Below are 21,550 nucleotides of genomic sequence, written 5' to 3'. Positions count from 1 at the left end.
GAGCTTTCTCTTGAATCAGATCCTCAGACTGATGCATCTACAGCAGTTCCCAAACAAACACTGAGGAGGGAAAGGATTTCCTCCTCTCCTTGGACCTGCTGATTTGGGTGGGCAAAATGGTTCACTAACAGAATGGCTGCCGACGTGAGATCTCAGTGAAGTTTGGCAGCTCGGTGCTACCTGTTAGGTGGGTGGACTGTAGACTAAAAACACCAGGTTTCTTTTCTCTGTTTTTCTTTTTCCACTAGAAGGACTTAGGGAATACACAGTCTGTTCTCGGCAGTGTACTTGAGTGGCCGTGTGACCGTCGGGCAGAACTCTTGAGGAGTGGTGAAAGTTGGCCACTCTCTCTCTGTCAGCCCCTCATACTCTTGCTGGAGAGGAATGCTAAATCCAGTTCCTCCCTTTCCTCAGTGAAGAAATGAACAGAAAAGAAGACCGAGAACACGTGGGAGAAATACAGAAAATGCTGGCTGTCTTCAGGGAAGTTGTGTCAGGAAAGAGCACGGTACTGTTAGATGGGGCTTCATACAGCAAGAGTTTGTCTTTAATTTTTCTTCCCAATATAAGTAGCATGTTTTTAAAATTTAGAAACATTTTAAAATCAGGAATCCAGGAAATGACAGAACAAATATACTTATCTATGCACAAATTTTCCTTTGAAAATCCCCTTGTCCCCCTGGCTCTGTGCCCTCTCTAGAGGTACTGCTACCCTGAGTTTGTGATGTGCTTTCACAACTCATTCATATCCACGTTCCGAGTGTTAATCTGCCATCTGTTGTAAGCTTTTCAAAGTGGGTATGTTTTGCTCCAGTACCTCGTGGTTACTCATATATTGGGCTTTCTCTAATGGCATGATGTATGTTTTCAGTTTATCGTGCGCTTCTGATTTGTTTCTTTCTCTTCTTCCTTACCAGTCAGCTTGGTGCCATGCACCCTCCTGATTTGTATGTTCATAGACTAAAATTCTAAAATAAACATTATACCTTATTCATAAGAGGGTCAGACAAATATTGGTGCCCATTTTCTTCCAAATCACAGCCAGGCCCTTGGCTGATTTAATGCTAAGCCATCCTCCCATTCCCATCTCCTGAGGTTGTAGCAGCCAGAGACACACACTCCTGTTGTTTTCCACTTCACCCCCTTTGCTTTGTGTGGTAGCCGAAAAAGTCTTCTGAGCACAGAAAAGAAAAAATAAAACAAAACAAAAACACAGATTTTCAGTTTTGGTCAAAACAGAAAAAGATCCCATTGTTGGAAAAATGCTGAGTGTTTTTAGAATAATCTGGGCTAAAGTATAATTTTTATGAATTTTAAATATACATCAGATACTTGCAATGAAAAATGATGTGGCTATGGTAGAGCTGATCTGTTCAGTTTAAAATATACAACAGACTAAAGGTTTAATTTAAGGAAGTACAATACCTCAATCATGAGTTGTGTATTGACTACATAGTAAAATGGCACAATTTTATACATTAAATTGACTAAAACACCAAGCATAGTTCCACCTGCTTCTTTTCACTATGTTAATATGGCTCCCAGAAAATCTAAAATTTCATGTGCTGCATGTAACGTGAGAGAGCTTGGCTGTGCTCCCAGATTTCTGCTAAGACTTTTAAAACAAAACAAGTAACAGGTAGTATCATCTGTATGTGATAATTACATTTACCAGGGCACTTGTCTTTTTTTTTCTTACCTGCCTGCCCTCCACATAGATTTTGTTTTTCCTGTTTCTCTATTTGACCCTTCCGTGATTGAGCCATGTTGAAAGGCAGGCTTTGTTGGTGGTGAACTCTATGTTTGTAATCTGAATCAGTTCGAAGTGTCAACAGGGTGTGGAATTCCAGGTTGACAGTTTGCCTAGAGTCTTTGGACGCTATCAACTGATACTTCTAATTACTAGTGAGGAGTAATGTTTTGCAGGTAGCCTGCTATCCTGCCCTTTAACTCCGATAACTTAAGTTTTCCTCCAGTTTTCTTTGCTTTCCTGTACTTTTGGTATAGGAGGCCTTGTGATCGGCCATTATGTCTTTTCTCTCTTATGCTGGAACCACGTTTTTCTGCTCCTGAGTTGTTTCTTAGATTGGGAGGTTCTCAAGTAGCTACCTGGGTCCTCCTCCCCTCCCCATTGTTCCTGGATAATTGCTCAAAGACAGTCATTTCTCTTGTTGACCCCTTACTGAGTTTCTTCACAGTTCAACTTTTTCTTTCATTTATTTATTTCAGAATCTATAAGCCATTTTCCTTCCTCAAAATCTGTAATTTAAAAAAATTAAGAATTTCTTTTTCTCCTTGCATGTTTGGTTCAGAACTTCTTATAGTTTTACAAGTCAAAGACAGTTTGGTATAGAATATTTGCATATCCAGTATCTATCTCTCTACGTGTGATTTAAATAAGAATAGTAACTCAATTATCATCACCATCATTGCCATCTTAAGAATACTAAGTATACGGCATTGCCAGGGGGTTGGTCCTCCCCACTTTCACCCAGGCGTAACCTGTGTTAAGCAGCCTCTTTGTGGGTTCTCCTTGCTGTTCTTATACTTGTAAAACTTCGGTTAGAATCACTTGATACCTTCCTTTTCCTTCAGCACTGAGATGTATTGATGACTCACATAGCCATAGTTGGTTTTCACTGCTGCAGACCATTTTGTTGTGTAATATTGTGTGTTTTAGTGACCCCCCCCCCCCATGCAGGTTGGCTCTAGTCTTTACTTAATTGCAGCAGTGTGTGTGTTTACTTTGTTCCTTTATTCTTGGTGCTGAAAATTAAGCCTTTTCATGGACCCAGAGTTGTTTGTAGCCCGTATGTAGGTCTTATTTTTATTTTTATGCTTTCTGTGTTCTTGTGGCTTTGGGTGTTTTATCTTCTTTAGAGGGGCGGCATGCACGTCTGAACATGGAAATTGTTGTATTTCTGAACATTTATGTCTGACTGAGAAACCAACCATCCCTCCCCCATCCCTACTTCATTTGTTTTCCTTCTTGAGAAACGATAAATGTTCCTGGAATCAGAGCCCAGGGCTAGCCTGGGGCAAAAGTATAGAGAGGCTATCTTTACATAAGCAGTTACTAAAACAAAGAGAAGAACTAACACCGTTTGCAGAGAAGGGGAAAATGTGTTCGTTGCTGACCTTAGCTCTGAGTGTTGGGGAGAAGGATGCTTCAGCCCTGATATGTGACCATATAGCATGCATACCATTGCTGTCCTGACAAACTGTAACCCCGGGCTCTAACAGTAGATTCCTGCTCGGGTCATCTTGTAGAGGGTGATGTTGTTCAGCTCCAGCCAAGCTGCAAAGTGTCTGCCATCAGTGCCTTCTGCGTAAAGTCTGTGTCCTGATCCAGTCATTGGGAAGTCAGTGGTCTCCCCCACCTCTGATTTAACACAAGCTAAACCCTCATGGATGCCTTGACCTGTCAAACCTTCTGCTGTGCCCACCTCCTAACTATCCTGCAGATTAGCAACCTTCCTGGCTAGTACTAGGGCAGCTGGGAACTCAAGGAACTTCCTGGAGATGCATGAGACCTTTGTTTGCCCACGATTCTCATACTCTTGGGTGTTCTTGGTTCTCCCCAGATTCCTATAAGCCTGGTGTACACCAGGCAGTGAGGCCAGAACTGATTTGGTTTGGAATTCCTTGCGGTCCATGAAACACTCCTCGATCTACACCTCGGCTCACTGGGAATCTCATCCTGGCTTTCTTTACCCTTATTGCACAGATCCCTTAGTACAGTCTGCTTCAGTCCCTTCACAGCATTCCCTGCTCCTTGATCCAGCCTCCCTCACAACCAAGTGACAGTGGTAAAGCATGTAATAAGACATCCAGTGATGGGGCTGGAGAGATGGCTCAGTGGTTTTAAAAAAAAAGACATCCAGTAATGGTGGCCTTCCCAAAACAGCACACCTGGTCATGTGAGCAACAGGATAATGACCAGTTGCAAAGAACCTGGATATAAAGAAATGTGTGCAACGTTGAGGCTCCGTTGAATGCAATTTCACATCTTTCAATTCAAAAGATTCTTTAAGATCACCTGTACCTTCTATTGAATAGCATGGTAGTCAAGTTCATGAGCTCATTTGCCTAACCTCTGACTTAGCTGTAATAAGCATGTCCCTTTAGGTTACATGTCATTGGTAAATCACTCATGGGTGCGGAGGTTGAGTTTCTGACCAAGTTCCTGGACACAGCTCTTGGAGCCAAGATTGGAGGCATAGTTTTGAGCCCACAGTCTGTATTCAGACCACTGAAGCACACTGAACCCCAGAGAAAACATCATGGGCTCCTAACTGGAAGATGTCTGAGCTTGACAAAATAACCCCCTATGGAGAGACTGCCAAAGCAGTCAGCCTTGTCTGGAGTTGGAGTTTGTCACACTCACAGCCATACAGTTAACTCATGGGAGAGCATTAACATTTTCATTCTTCATGCCTGCCTAGTGCAGGTGTCTTTTGTTACATCTAATATAAACATCATTAGATCTGTGTTTAAAGATTGATGTCTTGATAATATTGCCTGCTACTAATCCATGTCATAGAACATTGAAAGTAATGTTAGCATTCGGCTTATATAATAATCCACACAGTCTTAGGGTTTCTGTTGCTGTGATTAAGACTATGGCCAAAGGTAACTTGTGGGAGGAACGACTTTATTTCACCTTATAGCTCTCAGATCACCTCATCACTGAAAGAAATCAGGGCCAAAGTGGGAACCTGGAGGCAGAAGCCATGGAAGATGCTGCTTACAGGTTTCCTCCGTGGGGCTTGCTCAGCAGGCTTTCTTATACAACTCAGAATGACTTGCTCCAGGTTGGCACTGCCCACAGTGGGGTGGGCACACATCTGCCATCAGTCACATCAGTACAAAAATACTCCACAGACTAGTGCATAGGACAATCTCCTGGGGATATCTTCTCAATGGAGGTACCCTCTTTTCAAATGACTTACCTATGGCATGTTAAAAAACTAACAAGGCTACGTTTGTATTTAATATACATTTCTATAATAGCGGCATAATGCTTTCTTAGCTGTTTATCAGTTACAAGTAGAGAACATCCCTGATGGATAGCGACCAACAGCAAATCCGGATGGACAGAAGCACTGAGTTTGTAGCGTGGGAACTAGAAAAGCAAGCACTCCTGTAGAAACACTGCCATTCCATGCTCAGACTTGCTGAGGTGTTGCTAACTAGAACTCAGCTAACAGATGGAACAAGGCCTCTGAAGCTGCCCTTCCTGTGCAAGGCTGGAAAACAGAAGAGAGGGGGTTGTGTGTCCCTTTGGGACAGAGGAGCTTCTGCTTGCAGGAGAAAACAATTAGACAACTGTGGGAAATAGACTATGGCCTTGTAGGCAAGGGAGCTTCAGGAGGAAGGGACTGATAAGCCATGTGTAGCAGACAGATCAGGGGCTAGAGGAGGTTCCCTGTGACGTTCGTCTTGAAACATTTTGGTTTTCTCCAAGACAACTCTGCATTTTCTACATTTTACTTACTATTATATCATCTAAGATTTTTAAGAAAATTATTATTCTTTTATCATATGCCTATTTTAAATCTCACTGTCATAATAGTTAAATAGTTTTATTTTGAGATATATTTTTATTTGTTTTTGTGTCTGGAATGTGTATCTATCCACTGTGTGAACGTGTCTGTGGAGGCCGGAGGGGAGCCGCAGATGCCCTGAAACTGGAGTTGCTGGGAATGGATGCTGGGAACTGAACTCAGCTCCTTTGGAAGAGCAGCAAGTACTATTGCATTGAGTCATCTCCCTGGCCCTAGTTACATCATTTAAATAGCTCACTGTTACTTATCCAACATGTAGATTATTTCCGACTCTGCCATATTATGTGTAATAGATATACCGTATGTTCTTTACAAAGAAATACTGGGTCATTACCACCTCATTAGCTCCCTGAGGTTGTTCTTTGAGAAGCTTATAGTAATGTACAGTGGCAGCCCCCACTAAGCAGTGATACGGTCTTGTTAACTTGGTTCTCATTGGATCAGATGAGGCACGGATATGGCTGTTTAATTGTACTGAGCCAAACATGGTGATAACTGTCAGTTCTAGACTTGTGTGGGGTTCTCCCTTAATTTTTGTATTATTTTATATTATTTTTATGTTGTGTGTGTGCATTGGTTCTCCCTTTTTGCTATAGGTTCAGGGACACTAACTCACTTGTCACGCTTATATGACAAGTGTTCCTCACCCACTGAGCCGCCTCTCCAGCCCTGTTTGTGTCTTTTCTAATGCTGCTCCAGTCATTGTGGCTGCCTGTGAGTGCCGTTTCATCATGGCTGCCTGTGAGTGCCGTTCCCTTCACCTTCGGATTTTACATAGTTGTACAGAATATTACATTCGCTCAGTTTTCTAGTTAGCCTCTTTGTCTTTAAGATTTATGTCATTTTCCTTGATGCCTTCCGTGTGTGTGTGTGTGTGTGTGTGTGTGTGTGTGTGTGTGAACATGAATGTAGATGCCTAGGGAGGTCAGAAAAGAGCTTCAGATCCCCCTGGAACTGGAATTAAAGGCAATTGTGAGCCACAGATGTGGGTGCCCAGGTCTGAACTGTCACAGGCATGCACAGTGCTACCCCAAGAGATGGATCACAATCTGGAGACAGATTAGCTGAGAGCGATAGGAGTGTGGTGAAGACGCTAGAATTGATGGCGGAGAAAGAAAGCACAAATGCATCAAAACATATCAAGGAATGTTCTAGAGATCAAAGCAAAGCAAATATGGGATGAAAATACGCTTCTGTGCTTGACTGGGGCTTTGTTGAGCATCCTGTAACTTTATTATTATTTTTTTATCATTATTTTATTTGAGAATTTCATACATGCATATTGTGTTTACATACCTTCTACCCCTTCCTCTCCCCTTTCTGTGTCCTCCCCTTTTCCCCTCAAATTTATGGCTTCGTTATTATATATTCATAAGTCTAATGAGTGTTGCTCATATGTGTAATGTGTTCAGGTGTTTGATAACATACCAAAGGTTTAACTCTGGGGAACCATAAATCTCCATCTTTTGGCAACCATTAATTGTTCCTCTAGAGGTGTGTAGAGCCTTGTGTGATGTTTCAGTCCATGTTGGCGTGTTGACTAGTGTTGTCATGTTCTTAGGCTTCTGTGTTGTAATATGTCACAGGTTCAGCATCCTTGTTGTGTATAGAGAAACTGTTGTACAACAGACATCTTGGTTGTCAGGCTTTTATGACCTTTTTGTCTCCCTTTCCGCAGTCTTTCCTGAGGTTTAGGGATGGTGGTTGTAGAAAGATGTATCAATTCATTTGAACACCCCACAGTCTGTTATTCTGTGAATTTTGATCAGTTGTGACATTTTATACTGGTCTCCATCTGTTTCAAAGAACAGCTGCTTTGATGAGGACTGAAACCTACACTAATGTGGGTAAAAGGACAAGGCTTTCGAATACAGTTAGAAATGACACTGATTTACGAAGTGGTCGTAGCTTCTCCTACAAGATCCATAGCCTTGTTAACCATTGTTTCCCAGGGCCAGGCATGATTTCTCTCCTGTTAAACAGTGCATAGTTAAATCCGATCAGGCAGCTTCTGGTTGCTCCCAGGATGAGTGACACTATTACACCCTGATGGATATCTTGCCGTGCTGACCATTGTCGTGGTTCCTAGGTGCCATAGCTGGGTAGGACTATAATTTTCTCCTTTGGCAGGTTGTTTAGTACCATCAGGAGCTATAAGAGCTAGTCCTCAGAGTGGGGGTGGGCTGAGGGCCCATGTCAGCTCCAGAAGGATTCCTTCCAGTCCTGTGCCGGAAATATGTGATATATTCAGCAATAAGATCTTACCTTCAAGTTCCAGAATGCAAACAGGGTATTGGCAATAGACTTTATGGGGCAGGAGAACTGGGACCTTCATTTGGTAGTGTGTGACTCATTGTGGGATGCCACTTGTGTGTGTGTGTGTGTGTGTGTGTGTGTGTGTGTGTGTACATATAATATCTGCATAAAATAATGTTTTCCTGTAGCTTTTTAAAACATCCTTCCTGTTGTTTCTCCCTCCTCCCCATTGCCCTCTGTCCCTCCCCAGGTAGTTCCCACCCCACTTTTTCTCCTTCATGGCACCTGTATTCCACTGTCCCCCTTTCTAAAGGAACAAAGTAACTGGAACAGGAGGTCTAGAAGATACAGATTCCAGCTAGTCTGCACCACAGCCTAATGAGTCTAGAGTCGCTAAGAACTTAAGGCACATGTGCATTACCAAGAAGTGTGCACCGAAGTTCTTTCCCCTTTCCTGTTTTTTTTTTTTTTAAACAACTTTTATTAATTCTTACATGTGAGTACACCACTGTAGCTGTCCTCAGACACACCAGAAGAGGGCATCAGATCCCATTACAGATGGTTGTGAGCCACCATGTGGTTGCTGGGAATTGAACTCAGGACCTCTGGAAGAGCAGTCAGTGCTCTTAACCGCTGAGCCATCTCTCCAGCCCCCCCCCCCCCTTTCCTGTTTTAAAACTAAAGTAGGAGGCGGAGAGATGGCTCCACAGTTACAAGCACTTGTCATTCTTCTAGAGGACCAGAGTTCAGTTCCCCCTGTTCATGTTGGCACCTGTGGCCGGCTTCACAGCCTCCTCTAACTCAGTCTTCAGTGGTTTCCTTGCATACTTAAACAGCCTGAGAGAGAGAGAGAGAGAGAGAGAGAGAGAGAGAGAGAGAGAGAGAGAGAGAGAAATATACACCATGGGACTAGGGGGTAGGTGAGGTGAATGGACTTAGTACCTCCTATAAAAATATGAAGACTTGAGTTTGGATCACCAGAACCTACATAAAAGCCAGGCACTGCTGTATCTGCAATCCCGATCAGAGGCAGAGATACACAACCTCAGAAGCTTGTTGGGTATCGAGCCTTGATGACCCAACTTGCTCTGAGTTAACTGAGCAACCTGTCTCAAAAAGAGTGTGGCAAGTGATAGAGGCAGACGCCCACTGTTGACCTCTGACCTTCATACGTGCACACAAAGAGCAGGTACACATGCAAACACACACGCATGCATGCCCACTAGACACACTCTTGAAATATGTTCTTAATAAACTTACTTTCCCTGAAAACGATGTTGTTTTATCTGTTCCTCGGACCCATATCATCCATGTATATTTTAATCCTTTTTATATGATCTCAAATTTAAATGCAATTCACTGAAATGTTTTTTTTTTCTAGTCTCCTGAGAATGCAGAGGGCAAAGATGGGACCAAGCTAAGTAAGCAGGAGGTAAGCGTGTCTTTGACATCCCTGAGTAAGTCTCAGCATTGAAATGTCTCATGCTGTCTTCGTGTGAAGAATGTCATTGCAAGCAAGTCTGCTTCGGCTAAAAGCCAGAGGTCAGAGTCTGCGTGCAGTCCCACTTGGCTTAGGCATGTTTCACTGAATTCTCGGATAAGGTATTTTCCAATATTGTTTGTGTTTCTGCCTGTTGGTCTTGCTGTCTGTCAAAATGGGTATTGAGAATTCCTTCTGGGCAGAGAACAAGATAATAGGTAAATTCATCAAGGAGAACAGAGCCCACTTCTTATAACCAGAAAACTAAACATTGATTTCATAATTTTTCTGCTCTGGTGAATGAATTATGAATTCCTTTTTTGATTCTGAGTATTTACCTAAGAGGATTCATCTCTAAAGACGAAACTTTGCAACGATTCATAGTACATCAAAATATTAAAGCTTATTTTTAATTAGGAAAATTCTTAAGTTACTCAGATAACTAGTCCATGAATTAAAGATGCTTTGTGTTAAAATACAGAAGCCCGGGAAAGGGTTAAGAACTTGTGAGACATGCTTATGTCTGACCCTTGATGGAGATACCAAAGGAGAAGTCTGAAAAACTGAGAAGTGAGGTGTGTGTGTGATGACACCTATTCGCTTCTGCACAGAGCTTTCCAGTGTGTAGAAAACTTCAGCTCCTACACTCAGACACATAAACTAAGAGGGGTCACAAGAGAGCAAAACCAATATCCAGTTACAGATCCTTTGATGGGTGATTCATATTATGGTTAATAATTCAGAGGAATTCATCTTGATACCCAGACCCCCTACATAAGCTTTGTACTCGGAATCTCATTCTGCCGTGGAGAAAATCTTTAGGAGAAGCCATAATGTAAAAGCAAGACGCTTGCCCTTATCGGCCATGTTCTGACCAGGAGGTAATTAGGAGATCAGAAGTCTACAGTCAAGTCACCACACATACTACAACCAAACAGAACTTGATGAACACACGGAAAATGGCAAGACATAATTTTTAGCGTAGTTAGTAAAGGATTCCTCAATGTGTTCGGATTTAGGTAACACACACACACAGTGCATTTGGGTTTTTCTCTGCAGGTTGACATTTAACTTGATCAGTCAGAAAGTCTTAAAACCATTGCTCAGAGGAAACATTTGACTGCAGAAAGCCTTACCAGTCTTTACCAGTCCTTACCAGTCCTTACCAGTCCTTTTGTGCCAGAAGCGAGTCCTACTGGCTGGGGTCCACATGAAAGATAAACATGAGTTTTTTGTATACAACTTAGGTATGTTGGTTGCCCCAAGGATTCTCACATTTGATGCTTTTCTGGTTTTCTATTTACCGTTTTTATATTATATAGATCTTATGTTATTCCTAACAAAAATTGTAGACAATGCCTTTAAAATAAAAAGAAGAAGAAGAACCCGTTATGTAAGTCAAAGCCAGATTAAAACTCATCATGCACCTTGAGGACATCAGGGTCATCTGAAAGTCAAAGGTCAGTGGCTAGCTTGAGTGTTGACTAACACTCAGAACTGCCACAAGCACCCTGGTCTCCACCCCTACCCCCAGTGAGCTAAAAACAGTTCAAACTGAATTTTCCAGTATGTCGTTTCGCATGTCAACCCGGATGAACAGATTCCGGTTACAAAGGAAGATCTTCTTTTGAAGATTTCCCACTAAGGCTGTGGTATTTGGCGGGCATCGTACAGAGACCTGAACTTCAGGAGACTTGGACAATAAATGACCTAAACAGTGTACCATGATCATCATGCTCAGCTGCTTACAAAGTCTTCATTTCCATTTTTGTACGTGGTATGTCAATAACCCTAGAAACACCCCCTCTCTTCTCTCCTTGTGGTGGCGAAGATGGGACCATATACATGTTCAGCTTTAGCTCTATACAATACTCCTGCCCACGAAGCATTCCTTATCAAAAGTGTATTAGCGCCTATAAATGTTCCCAATACTGTTCCAGGCCCCATGGGTCCCACAGTGACAACCCAGCAAAATTTTGCCTTGCTAAAGCCTCCATTTTAGTATGGAAAAGAGAGTCAGGCAAAATGGTAGGTTATTTGCTGTTAAAGGGAAAGGGGTTGGGGAGAACAGCGAATGTCCGAGCCGTGCTGGGTTTGATAGCAGATAATGGATACAGTGATCCCTGTTTTATCTCAAGGGGAAGTGTTCTTAGAGGAATAATGCAATTTTCTCCAAATGTCACAGCATGTAATCAGCAGAACCAGGGAAAACACCTGGGGCCCCTGATCCCCAAGCCTTGTTCTCCACCCACCTTCTGTGCGGCGCTCAGTCGGATGGCCCAGTTCCTAGCTCCTCATCCTCTCCAGTGCCCCAGCCAAGGCTGTCTTGCTGTCTCCCAGTTTTGAAAAGCAAAAGCCGTTCGTGCTGAATTTCTCGTTTGTTTTGTTTTTGAGACGCAAAAGCAGCTTGACTTTTAAGCTTTGCTTTAAAAGAACAAGCAGAGGCTCAGAAGCCAAGGGGCCATCTAGTGAGACTAAGTTTGAAGCAATCATCTGCAAAGTCCAGTGATCCTGCTTGGATCCTGCTGTCCCTTTGAACTTTGAGCAGGCAGATGTGTTCTGAATTTGCAGCCAGGATGTTGAAATAGACCCCGTGCCCTTCAGATGCAGGTCATGAGTCAATCAATAATGCTTACTGAATACTTCCAGTGTCTCCAGTATCTATAAACCAGTGACCCGGCATCCTAAAACCCTTCATTCCCTGTCAGAGACTCATTATTTCTATAGCTTTTTCCTACCATTTCTCAGTCAACAAATTAAGAGAAATTCCGTAACAGCTGCCCCCACCCAGTTCTGCCAAGTAAAGGCTGAGCCTTAAATGAATATTTCAAATGCTTTAAATGTTTTAAAGGGGAATAAATAGCAGTCGAGTCTGTTTCATATCCCATAAATTCAGTCCAATCATTTATAGATAGATGTTAAGGCCGAGGAAGCAGATAGATTCCAGGAAGGTATCCACACTTACATGCATAAGCACACTGCTGACTGAGTAAAGCGTTAGTCTCAGCCGGCACCACAGGGGGAAAAAAGAAAATCCGGTGTGCTGATTACCGGAAAGGAAGTTTTTAAAAAGTCTTTTTTTTTTTTTAATGACACAGAAGAGCTGGTAAATTTTAGGTGGGAAGTCATAAAATGACTAGATTGTAACGTAGTTACTTTTTGGAGGCTGGCTGGGTGGGGTAGCCCATAGACACTGTTCTCGTACCAACTTCCCAAGCGTTTCTTTTGGGATTCTGATCCTGAATCTAAATTAAATCTGTGGCTCAGTCCGAGGGACGCCCAGCCTGAAGAGCAGTCCTGTAATGAGCCCATGATCTGGAAAGGCTGGTCTGCATGTTCACATGTTAGCATGGAGAGGCAAGAGTTTGCACCTGCGAAATACCTTCATGTGACTTAAAAAAAAAAAAAAAAAAAACTCTCTTTAATAAGATTATGCCAACAGCAGCTGATTGGCAGATGGACAGTTAGTATAATGGTTAGAGTGTTTGGCCCCTTTCAGCAAATGAAACTCTGAGGTTTTCGGATGCTTCCTTATTCCATTTGCCTCAACACTTACTAAGGGTCCATGCTAGGCACTGGCAGTACTGAAATAGAAAAAGATGGTGCTGCAGGGTAGGAAACTGCAGTGACTGCCGAAGGGAAGCCAACAGAATGCTTGTGAGTTGACAGGCAAGCAGGATGGCATTTGGGTTGGGTTTATTTGCTTCCCTCTGGCAAGGAGTCTGACCCTCTCCCCTGTGAACGTGGTTGCTCCACCCCCCCACCCCACCCCACCCCCCCCACGCGCTGTACTTGTTAGATGCTGGGAGTTTTGAGGCCACACAGAAGCTTCAGATCTGAGATCTGTAGCAACCGAGGTATAGATAACCTTATGTTCTTCTACATTTAGGAACCGTGTTAAGAAAGCACAGTACATACATGTCTTGCAAAGCATAAGTGGGGATATTGTCCTTTCTTCAGCAACATTCTATGTGCTTGACCATCCTGAGAAAGGCATCTCAGGATTTGGGTCCTGCCTTCTAGGAACCTGTGGGTGTGATGTCTCAAATGCACCCATGGGAGTCCTAGCAGGCGCCTTGTGTTTCCTGTGGAGAATCCCCCATGCCTTCTTTCCTGACCACAGTTGTGCCTCATGCTGTGTGCTGACTGTTACGTCCTATGCTGGGTGGTGACTAGGCCCCAGGCATGACTTCCTAGTCTTTGCACATTCTCTTAGATGGACTTAAGTCCAGTTTTGAATGTTCACTGAGACCCAAGGGTAAAATAATTCATGGACATTCTGGCCCTTCGTTTCCTTCTGTGCTTTAAAGAATGACAGGTTTAGCTTCCCTTGGGACATTCCCCAAGAACATTTTTTGTTATGGCGATGTCGAGAACTATTTCTTCCAGTGTGACCTGGCCCACTGACCTAGACTGACCATGGCACAGACTCAAGAATTTCACCATTTCTCCTCAATCAGGACATGACGTCCCACTGACCACTTTTGCTGACCCAGTAAAGAAAAGTTATCTGAAGCATTTAAATGATCATGAGTCAGAGTCTTCATAAACCAGTGTGAGTCAGGGGAAGGCTCAAATTCATTTATTCAGCAAATATTCTGGGATGTGTGAAGTAGTAGCTGCTGTTCTATTGGAAATGGAAAAGTGAGCAAAAGGACCAAGAAGTATGGCGTAAAACCTTGCGGAGAAGGCCAGTTTTACTTTTAGGATGTTAAATCCCTTCACCCAAGACAAGTAGGTTCTCTTGAGTGGTTAAGAGTGTCATCTTTGGGTGCTGGATGCTTGTATCATTGTATTTTCCTAATTGATATTCTAAATGTTTGAAATGAAGAGATTAGTGAAACCTCTTTTTAAAAGATAATTGTGTTGATTTTGTTCTGGGTCTGAAAAGAACAAAAACAATACAAAACAAACAACCTTTCTTACCTGTGTAAGATTTACAGCCCCTGTTTTGCAGCGAGGCAGAGATGGAAGGTTCTATGTTGGTTCTGTAGTGATGACTTAAGTCCCTTACTAGCTTATGGATTTTGAGTCCGTTTAAAGAGATCATTTTGAAGGTAATTTACCCGTCAATGTATCACAAAAGAGGCGACCATGTTTAGGCTTCCTCTTCTCTCTGCACTCTAACTGGGAGGAGCATGAAAGGTGAGCCTGATCCTGTAGCAGCGCTCTCTGGAGTGCCCAGTGGCCTTGGCATGCTTCGTGGTGCTAACCTGGAGAGGATGGTGGCTGTCATTCATTTCATTCTTTCAACAAAGCAGGATGTATCAAAAATGGATTTTTACAACTTGCCTGGATATTTATAAATACCAAAAAAAAATATTTTTTTTTATTCTTTTGTAGCCCACCAGACGGTCGGCCCGATTGTCAGCGGTAAGTCCTCAGAGCCCCTTGCTGTAGCTTCTTGGGAGTGTGCATTCCCTTATCTAAAGCAAACGATGATTACCTGGAATTTTTTTTGAGTTTCCTTTCCTTTTGGAAAATACTTGACGGTCGTAATTTCCACCAAATCTGACCCACGTTGCCAAGCAGTTCGCTTGATTCTCTGTGTCAGTGAGCAACGGTGGCCAGCGCCATCGTCAAGTATATAAAGCCCCTGTAGACTGGAACTGCTAAATCCCTGAGACAAGCGAATCCTGATTTCCAAATTTTACACCTGTTAATGTTGAAATGGATCCAGGGTGTTGATTCTCTGCCCACAAACCATACTACAGTGCATTTTATTCCTGGATCAGAATGTCCCTAAAGTAAGCCATTTGCTTTAGTCCTGGGACATCTTCAAAGAGTGGCACTTTTACTTAGTCTCATGGTGTCTTTAGTAGGCTATGTCCAGGAGACGATGGGGATTAGAACAGAACTAGGATGGAGGGCTGAGCCAGCCTGTGCTCCAGCCCCGAGCCAGCCTGTGCTCCAGCCCCGAGCCAGCCTGTGCTCCAGCCCCTAGTCAGCCAGTAGCTTCCTGGCTCTTGTGCATCTCAATTCCTCTTCCTCAGATCCTACAACAGACCAGCCCGGTTCTGGATTTTGCCCCCGAGCTACCTTCTAAAAAAAACAACTGGGAGAACTTTCAGTGACAGTGAACAGTGAACCACCAAATGCCACAGGCACTGCTGGAGTGTGTGTGTGTGTGTGTGTGTGTGTGTGTGTGTGTGTGTGTGTGTGTGTGTGTGTAAGTGGCTGTTCACACCTCTTAGGAGTTGAAGGGTTTCATCCACAAGAGTACACAGAGCAGCTGCACCAGTCACCAGAAAGACTAAAGGGATGTCGCAGAATCACCCTTGAAAGTCAAAGGAAAACCACAGTTTAAAAGACGGCTCTCACGAGCTCCAGGAACCAGCAACATAAGCCCCTTTCCCTGAGATGGCCCGTGGCGCGAACACAGTTTTCTCTGAAGCCGGCAGTGTTCCAGACGCTAACCCTCCTCTGAGAATGGGGACATGGCTCACTGGGAAAGCTGGTCATGCGTGCAAGTGTGAGAGCTGGGTTTAATTCCCAGCACCCACGTGAAGAGCCAGGTGTGGCAGTGTGTACCTGTACACCCCGACACTGGAAGGCAGAGGCAGGGGGATCCTGAAGCCAGCAGCCGCCCAACACACACACACACACACACACATACACACACACACACACACACACACACCAGCCTTAGTTTCTTAGTACTAGTTTGTATTCGGTATTTCAGTACTGAATGCTAAAGCAGAATAAAAGGTCTAGCTCACAGAAAATGACATAAGTGGAAACAATTTGCTAAAACTCACAGAAACATATACTGATCTGTCAAAACTTACAACAATGAATTTTAAAGTTAGGAAGCATTAGGAGCCAGGAAAGCTTCTGTGTTTGGAAAGCAGAAGATTTAGAGGGGTAAAAAGACTAATAACAATTTTCTTAATTTTCAAGCTTAACTCTTTTATTATTATTATTATTATTATTATTATTATTTGATTTGAAAGGGCATTCTTTTTCTTTTCCTTTTTTAAAGAAATATTGTTACATTTATTTACTTGTGCGTGAGGGGGGTCAGAGGCTGACTTGTAGGAGGCAGTGTTCTCTAAAGTCACGTGTGCCCAGGGATGAAACTCGGGCTTAGCGGCAAACACCTTTAGCTGCTGTCTCACTTGCCCTCCTGTTTGCTTTGTTGAGACCGTGTTTCACTCTGTAGCCCAGGCTAGCCTCAGATGGGTAGCCATCTCCTGCTTCAGTGTGGTGAGTGCTAGGGTGAGTGAGTCGCCATATCTGGCTTTATTTCTAACAGCTGGTCCTTTGGAACTGAACTGTATAATTTTATACATACAGGCAATATTAAATATGATCTCCACATTTTTTACAGATACTGGGGAGGGGATATACATTTTTCTACCCAAGGAATACCCTGAACAGTGTTTTCTATTTCTAAAACATTCTGTTAGTTCTCAGAAAGATGTATACATTTTAAAACTTTACTAGAGAAATACTTGGCCTAAAACACCCACAGAGAAAAAAGAATCTTAACTTTAATAGTCATACAGGCTGCCGCATTCATATTCTTAATGAAACGTCCCAGGGTTAAATGATCCCGATGTTCTGTGTTAGATTCTCACCTTACGCTGACTTGGAAGGGATGAAACAAGAGGCTGGGCTGCAGACCCTGAAATTGTGTCGGGGGAGGGATTTGGATAAGGCTTTGAAGGACTTCACAGGACTCATGCGGGCCAAAGGACGGTGGGCTCTGTGCCTGCCTTCGCTGTGGGTAAGGCCGCTGTGAGTGAACTGAGCCGTTTCGCCAGGGCCAGGGTTTCTCCTTTTGCTGTGGTGTTGTGTCAAAAGGAACTACAGAGACAACAGAAGGAGAAACTCGAACCTGCCCCAGAAAGCTCTACTGGACCATAGCCTGACGAGTCAGCTTTTCCTTCCCATCTGCAAAGCTATGGGACGAGGATAGTTTCTGATACTGAAAGGACCAGCCCCAAATGAACAGAGCCACCCTCAGAACCCATGGTTGTTTCAGACAATTTGTCTCTTTCTCAGTGCTAATGGCGTTCGTTTCGGTATTTGTATAATTTAAGTTATTTCTGCAGAAACCTGTTCCACCAAAACCGGAGCCTAAACCAAGAAAAACATCTGCTAAGGTAAGAGGTATCCCCCACTTCTCTCCCTTGGCTTGCTAGACAATTAATAAATTATAATTCACATGCCTAAAACTCATCTGAGGAGAGATCCCGTTTAATGAGTCAGGCTAAAAGGTGCAGACTAGGAAGTTAGCCCCACCATTACGGGCTTTCTTTAAAGCCCAGAGCCGCCATTTGACATGCTAGAGGGAATGTGTTTTCCACTTGGGCGGTGAGGGGCAGGGAACACAGCAAGTTGCTCTGAGCAACCTGTGTGAACAGCCTGGCAGCTCCCTCAGAACGAACAGTAAATCACAAGGTAGTCTGGTGCTGTTAGGTCTGGCCCGGGACCCCATTGCTGCCACCAGCACCCGATGTCAGAGAAGGGACTCACAGCCTCATATAACTACTAGTAGATGGCCATTCCCATGACTAGCCATAAAAATATAAAGACATTACATTTTTAATATAATTAAATTACAAGCAAGTAGTGAACACTAGCCCACAGTTGGGAGCCATGCTCTGAATGTTTTACTTAGTCATCCTCAGCTCAGTCTACTCTATTAAAACAGACAGGAAAATCCTGTTTGATAAATGGGGAAAACTGAAGCCCATTACGGCCCATGAATTTAGCCACAGTGACTGTCCTACACTGCACCCCCAACGCACCCAAACTCTCGGTAGTGAATACAGTTTTCCGAAGCAAGGCTCACCACTGTGGTGCAGGCATAAACTCAGCAACATTTCTTCAGCTGGGCCTTTATTTTAAATACCTTTCTGATTGTGTAAGATGTACGACTCCACATGACTGCTCACACTGGACAGCCACAGGAAAAGCCACAGCCCCTGGTGGGTGGGTTTTCCCCCCGGGCTTTCCCCTTTTATCAGGCCCCGGGGCTGCCCCTCGGCACAGAGAAACCACTCATAGTAGGAATGTCCCTGGAGATAATGATGTCTGTACCAGCCACCATTTTCCCACAGAATAGCCATGTCGATGGGGTGAGCAGGCAGCCCAGGTGAAAATGCAAAGTTGGGGCCCTACTATGCCAAGGCCACCATTGAGTCCCAGCAGGGGCTTCTTGGTGTTCGCTGAGAAGCCCATGCTGTGCCTGACACGTTTTCTGTTTGCCTGTGCTTCAATCCATTAGAAAGAACCTGGGACAAAGAATAGCAGAGGTGCTAAGGGGAAGAAGGAAGAAAAGCAGGAAGCTGGAAAGGAAGGTACTGCACCATCTGCAAATGGTGACACTAAGGCCGAAGAGGTACTTTCTGCAAACACCTCCCACTGACCGAATCGGTGTCTTAAAAGCAATTGCTCAGTCCTTCAGCTCTGGATAGCACGCTCATAACGTCTCTCTTTATTGCCTGTAATGTTACTGCAGATCCACGTCTCTCGTTCAACTGTTAATGTCTCAGCCTGCAGAAGTGCCCCACCCAGCACACTGTCAGTAAAGGGACAGCTTGAAACAGTGAGAGTTAAGGGTACAGTAGACATTCTGTATGTTTGCAGTGACTAGAGTCAGAGAGTAGCGTGCTGTTTCTTACCATGCACACTGGAGCCTGCAGGTAAGGCTTCTGTGGGTGTTTAAAGAGCAGAAAGCAGTAACCGCTGCCGAGTGTTGCCGGGATGCGTTCCTGCCCTGTCTGTCCACCCAGAGCTGAAGTGTGTTTCCAAGTAGACCTGGAAGCAAACACAAGAGGCCCCAGTGCTCACGTGTGTTTCTTGCTGGGTGGGCTTGCCTTTCCTTATACCTGTTTTACCGGTAACTAGATGTCCTCTTTCTTATTCACAGGCACAGAGAACTGAATCTATAGATAACAAGGGAGAATGAATTGTCACGGAAAACTAGGGTCGATTTCACGTACCTCTCTCGGGACAACTTTTCAAAGCTATTTTTACCAAGTATTTTGTAAATGCTAATTTTTTAGGACTCTAATAGTCGGCGTAAAATCTATATGAAGACGGACATTTTATCCTCCTGCGTTGATGGTTTTTGGAAATTTCCATCATCGTCAAGTCAAGTAAATACCAATTTAATATCGGAGCTGCGTGTAAAATGGATTCAGCATTCCATGCCCTTGCTTTAAAATTTTAGTCCTGTGCATACCGTGGTGTTTTTACTGTGCTTATTTGAATTTTTCATGCAATTTTTCTAGAGCAATAATCAGTGGTGCTTTTGTGCCTAGGTTTTCTGTGATTTTAATGAAATATGCATACTTGTGGCCACCTGCTAACACTTTGTGGTTTAAAATAAAAAAAGTTTTCTTGTCTGCAAAATACCCACCTGTTTGTGTCTTTACTAAATTTAGGAAGTGATTCATTTGATTAATGCAGACGACGTAAGGAATATCCCCAGCTGGTGCCGTGACGTTATCTCTAAGAAGTCAGACAGCACTGACTCACAGTTTTCTGGAATTTTAACATTATTTACATAAAACATGCATGACTGCTAAGGAGTTACATCCACCTCCCTTTGTCACAGGAATGGTCAGTAAGGAATGGTTGCTGTGCACAATAAACCTTAATATAATACCATCATTGTTAGAGTTTCTAAAAAAACAAGATAGCATTCTACTAAACCATAACTAGGAGAAAATTAATAAAAGAAGCTGGGTAGAGCAGCACTTGTGAGGACCAGTTGGATCTCTGAGAGGTAAACCTGCTCTACAGAGCTAGTCCCAGGCCAGTCAGAGCTGCATAGTGAGACTGTGTGTGTGTGTGTGTGTGTGAGTGTGAGTGTGTGTGTGTGTCTGTGTGTGTGTGTGTATGTGAGTATGTGTGTGTATGTGTGTGTGTGTGTGTGTGTCTGTGTGTGTGTTTGTGTGTGTATGAGTGTGTGTGTCTGTGTGTGTATGTGTGTGTGTATGTGAGTATGTGTGTGTGTGTATGTGTGTGTGTGAGTGTGTGTGTCTGTGTGTGAGTGTATGTGTGTGTGTGCTCATCTTTTTAATGTCTTCCACTTTCAGAGTAGCAGCAGTCAGATCTGTATAAAAGTGCTTTCCTATCTATGAGGACCTCAGGGCCTGAAGGTCTCATACAGCCACGCTGGCTGCAGTGTGTGTCATCCTGAGAGAAACAGTGGCCAGGATGTTGTTAGAGTTCCTCAGTAGGGGAGGAAAATGGGAGTGTAGGACATACTGGAAGGGGAGAATCCAGCCCTGACTTACTGATTTTTAAGTGATGTCTGTTTGTGGAAAGGCCTAGCGGTGTCAGGAACAAAGGAGTTATTCTAACTAAAGCTTACTGTTAATGACCCCCAAATGTGAGCCCCGCCTCCAGAAAGCTGAACGCTGAGGATTCTGCTTAGATGGAAACATCTTGTTAAGATGGAAAACAATGGCTGCATTGCTCAGAGACCACACTTGTCCACAAAACGGGGCCCCTCCTCCAGCATGCATTTTGGGCTAAGCACTTAAACTTCTGTCATTGTCCTAAATCTGTCGTTAACCCCAGCCACCTTCTGTTAAGGATAAACTGTTATTCCTTGAGTTCTTACAATGAACAGTGCCTTAATTCATGGGTTTGGGCTGTGCTGAAAGCTGCTTCCCCTCAGGGAAAAACATCTGCTACCCCGTGGGTACTTTACAAAAAGTATGTTCAACATTCTGTTAATGCACTACTGAAGCACTTTGCTGGCTAGTGGCCAACTCAGAACTGGACTAGAATGCCCATAAATTTACTTTTTTAGAATTATAGGGGGATACAGATGAGTTAAAAAACACCAGACCCTACAGTAATGCATGGGGAAGTGCCTGTGTGCTATTCTTTCCTTGTTTCAGTGTCTCAGAGGCAGCCACTGTGCATTTGGAACATATATGTGTTGTTTGTAAAAGTGAGAATTTTACTAGTTTTAATTTATTCAGCTAATAAAGTATTATTGAAGATAGATATCTCTGGCTCTGTTTCTAAGGTTGTAAGCAATGTACAAAATAATACCCTAGACACAGATAATAATAATAAATAATAAATAATACTTAGACACAGTTTAAATAAAAAAATACATACATTTGACATTTTTGATTTGCCAAAAAAATGACACTAATTTCCGCCTCTGCCAAGAGCATATGAGCGCCCTGAGTCTTTGCTCTGCCCGCACTTCACTTTGTTCAGTCTAGTGAAGGAAAAATCACCCTCTCCTGTTTGAATTTTAACTTTTTCA

At 43.4% G+C, this 21,550-nt stretch overlaps 1 protein-coding gene across 3 annotated transcripts in view; it reads left to right on the top strand.

The window, feature by feature from the left end:
* Positions 1 to 19,618, top strand: part of HMGN3 (high mobility group nucleosomal binding domain 3) — a 33,908-nt gene extending 14,290 nt beyond the window's left edge. Inside the window, exons 2-7 of one of the 3 annotated variants that reach the window (XM_080934549.1) lie at positions 9,205 to 9,255; positions 14,647 to 14,676; positions 17,361 to 17,411; positions 18,539 to 18,652; positions 18,773 to 18,872; positions 19,184 to 19,618. In XM_080934549.1, coding sequence (XP_080790675.1) covers positions 9,205 to 9,255; positions 14,647 to 14,676; positions 17,361 to 17,411; positions 18,539 to 18,652; positions 18,773 to 18,872; positions 19,184 to 19,197 — 360 coding nt within the window. In that variant the 3' untranslated portion in view covers positions 19,198 to 19,618. The remainder of the gene's footprint in view (positions 1 to 9,204; positions 9,256 to 14,646; positions 14,677 to 17,360; positions 17,412 to 18,538; positions 18,653 to 18,772; positions 18,873 to 19,183) is intronic. The other 2 variants (XM_080934551.1, XM_080934550.1) reach the window with 2 other exon arrangements.
* The last annotated feature ends 1,932 nt before the right edge of the window (positions 19,619 to 21,550 follow it).

Source organism: Micromys minutus (assembly GCF_963924665.1).
Source record: "Micromys minutus genome assembly, chromosome: 21".
In the NCBI taxonomy this organism is placed as follows: Eukaryota; Metazoa; Chordata; class Mammalia; order Rodentia; family Muridae; genus Micromys; species Micromys minutus.
The sequence above is the reverse complement of the archived record's forward strand: the minus strand, read 5'-3'. Positions and strand labels throughout refer to the sequence as shown.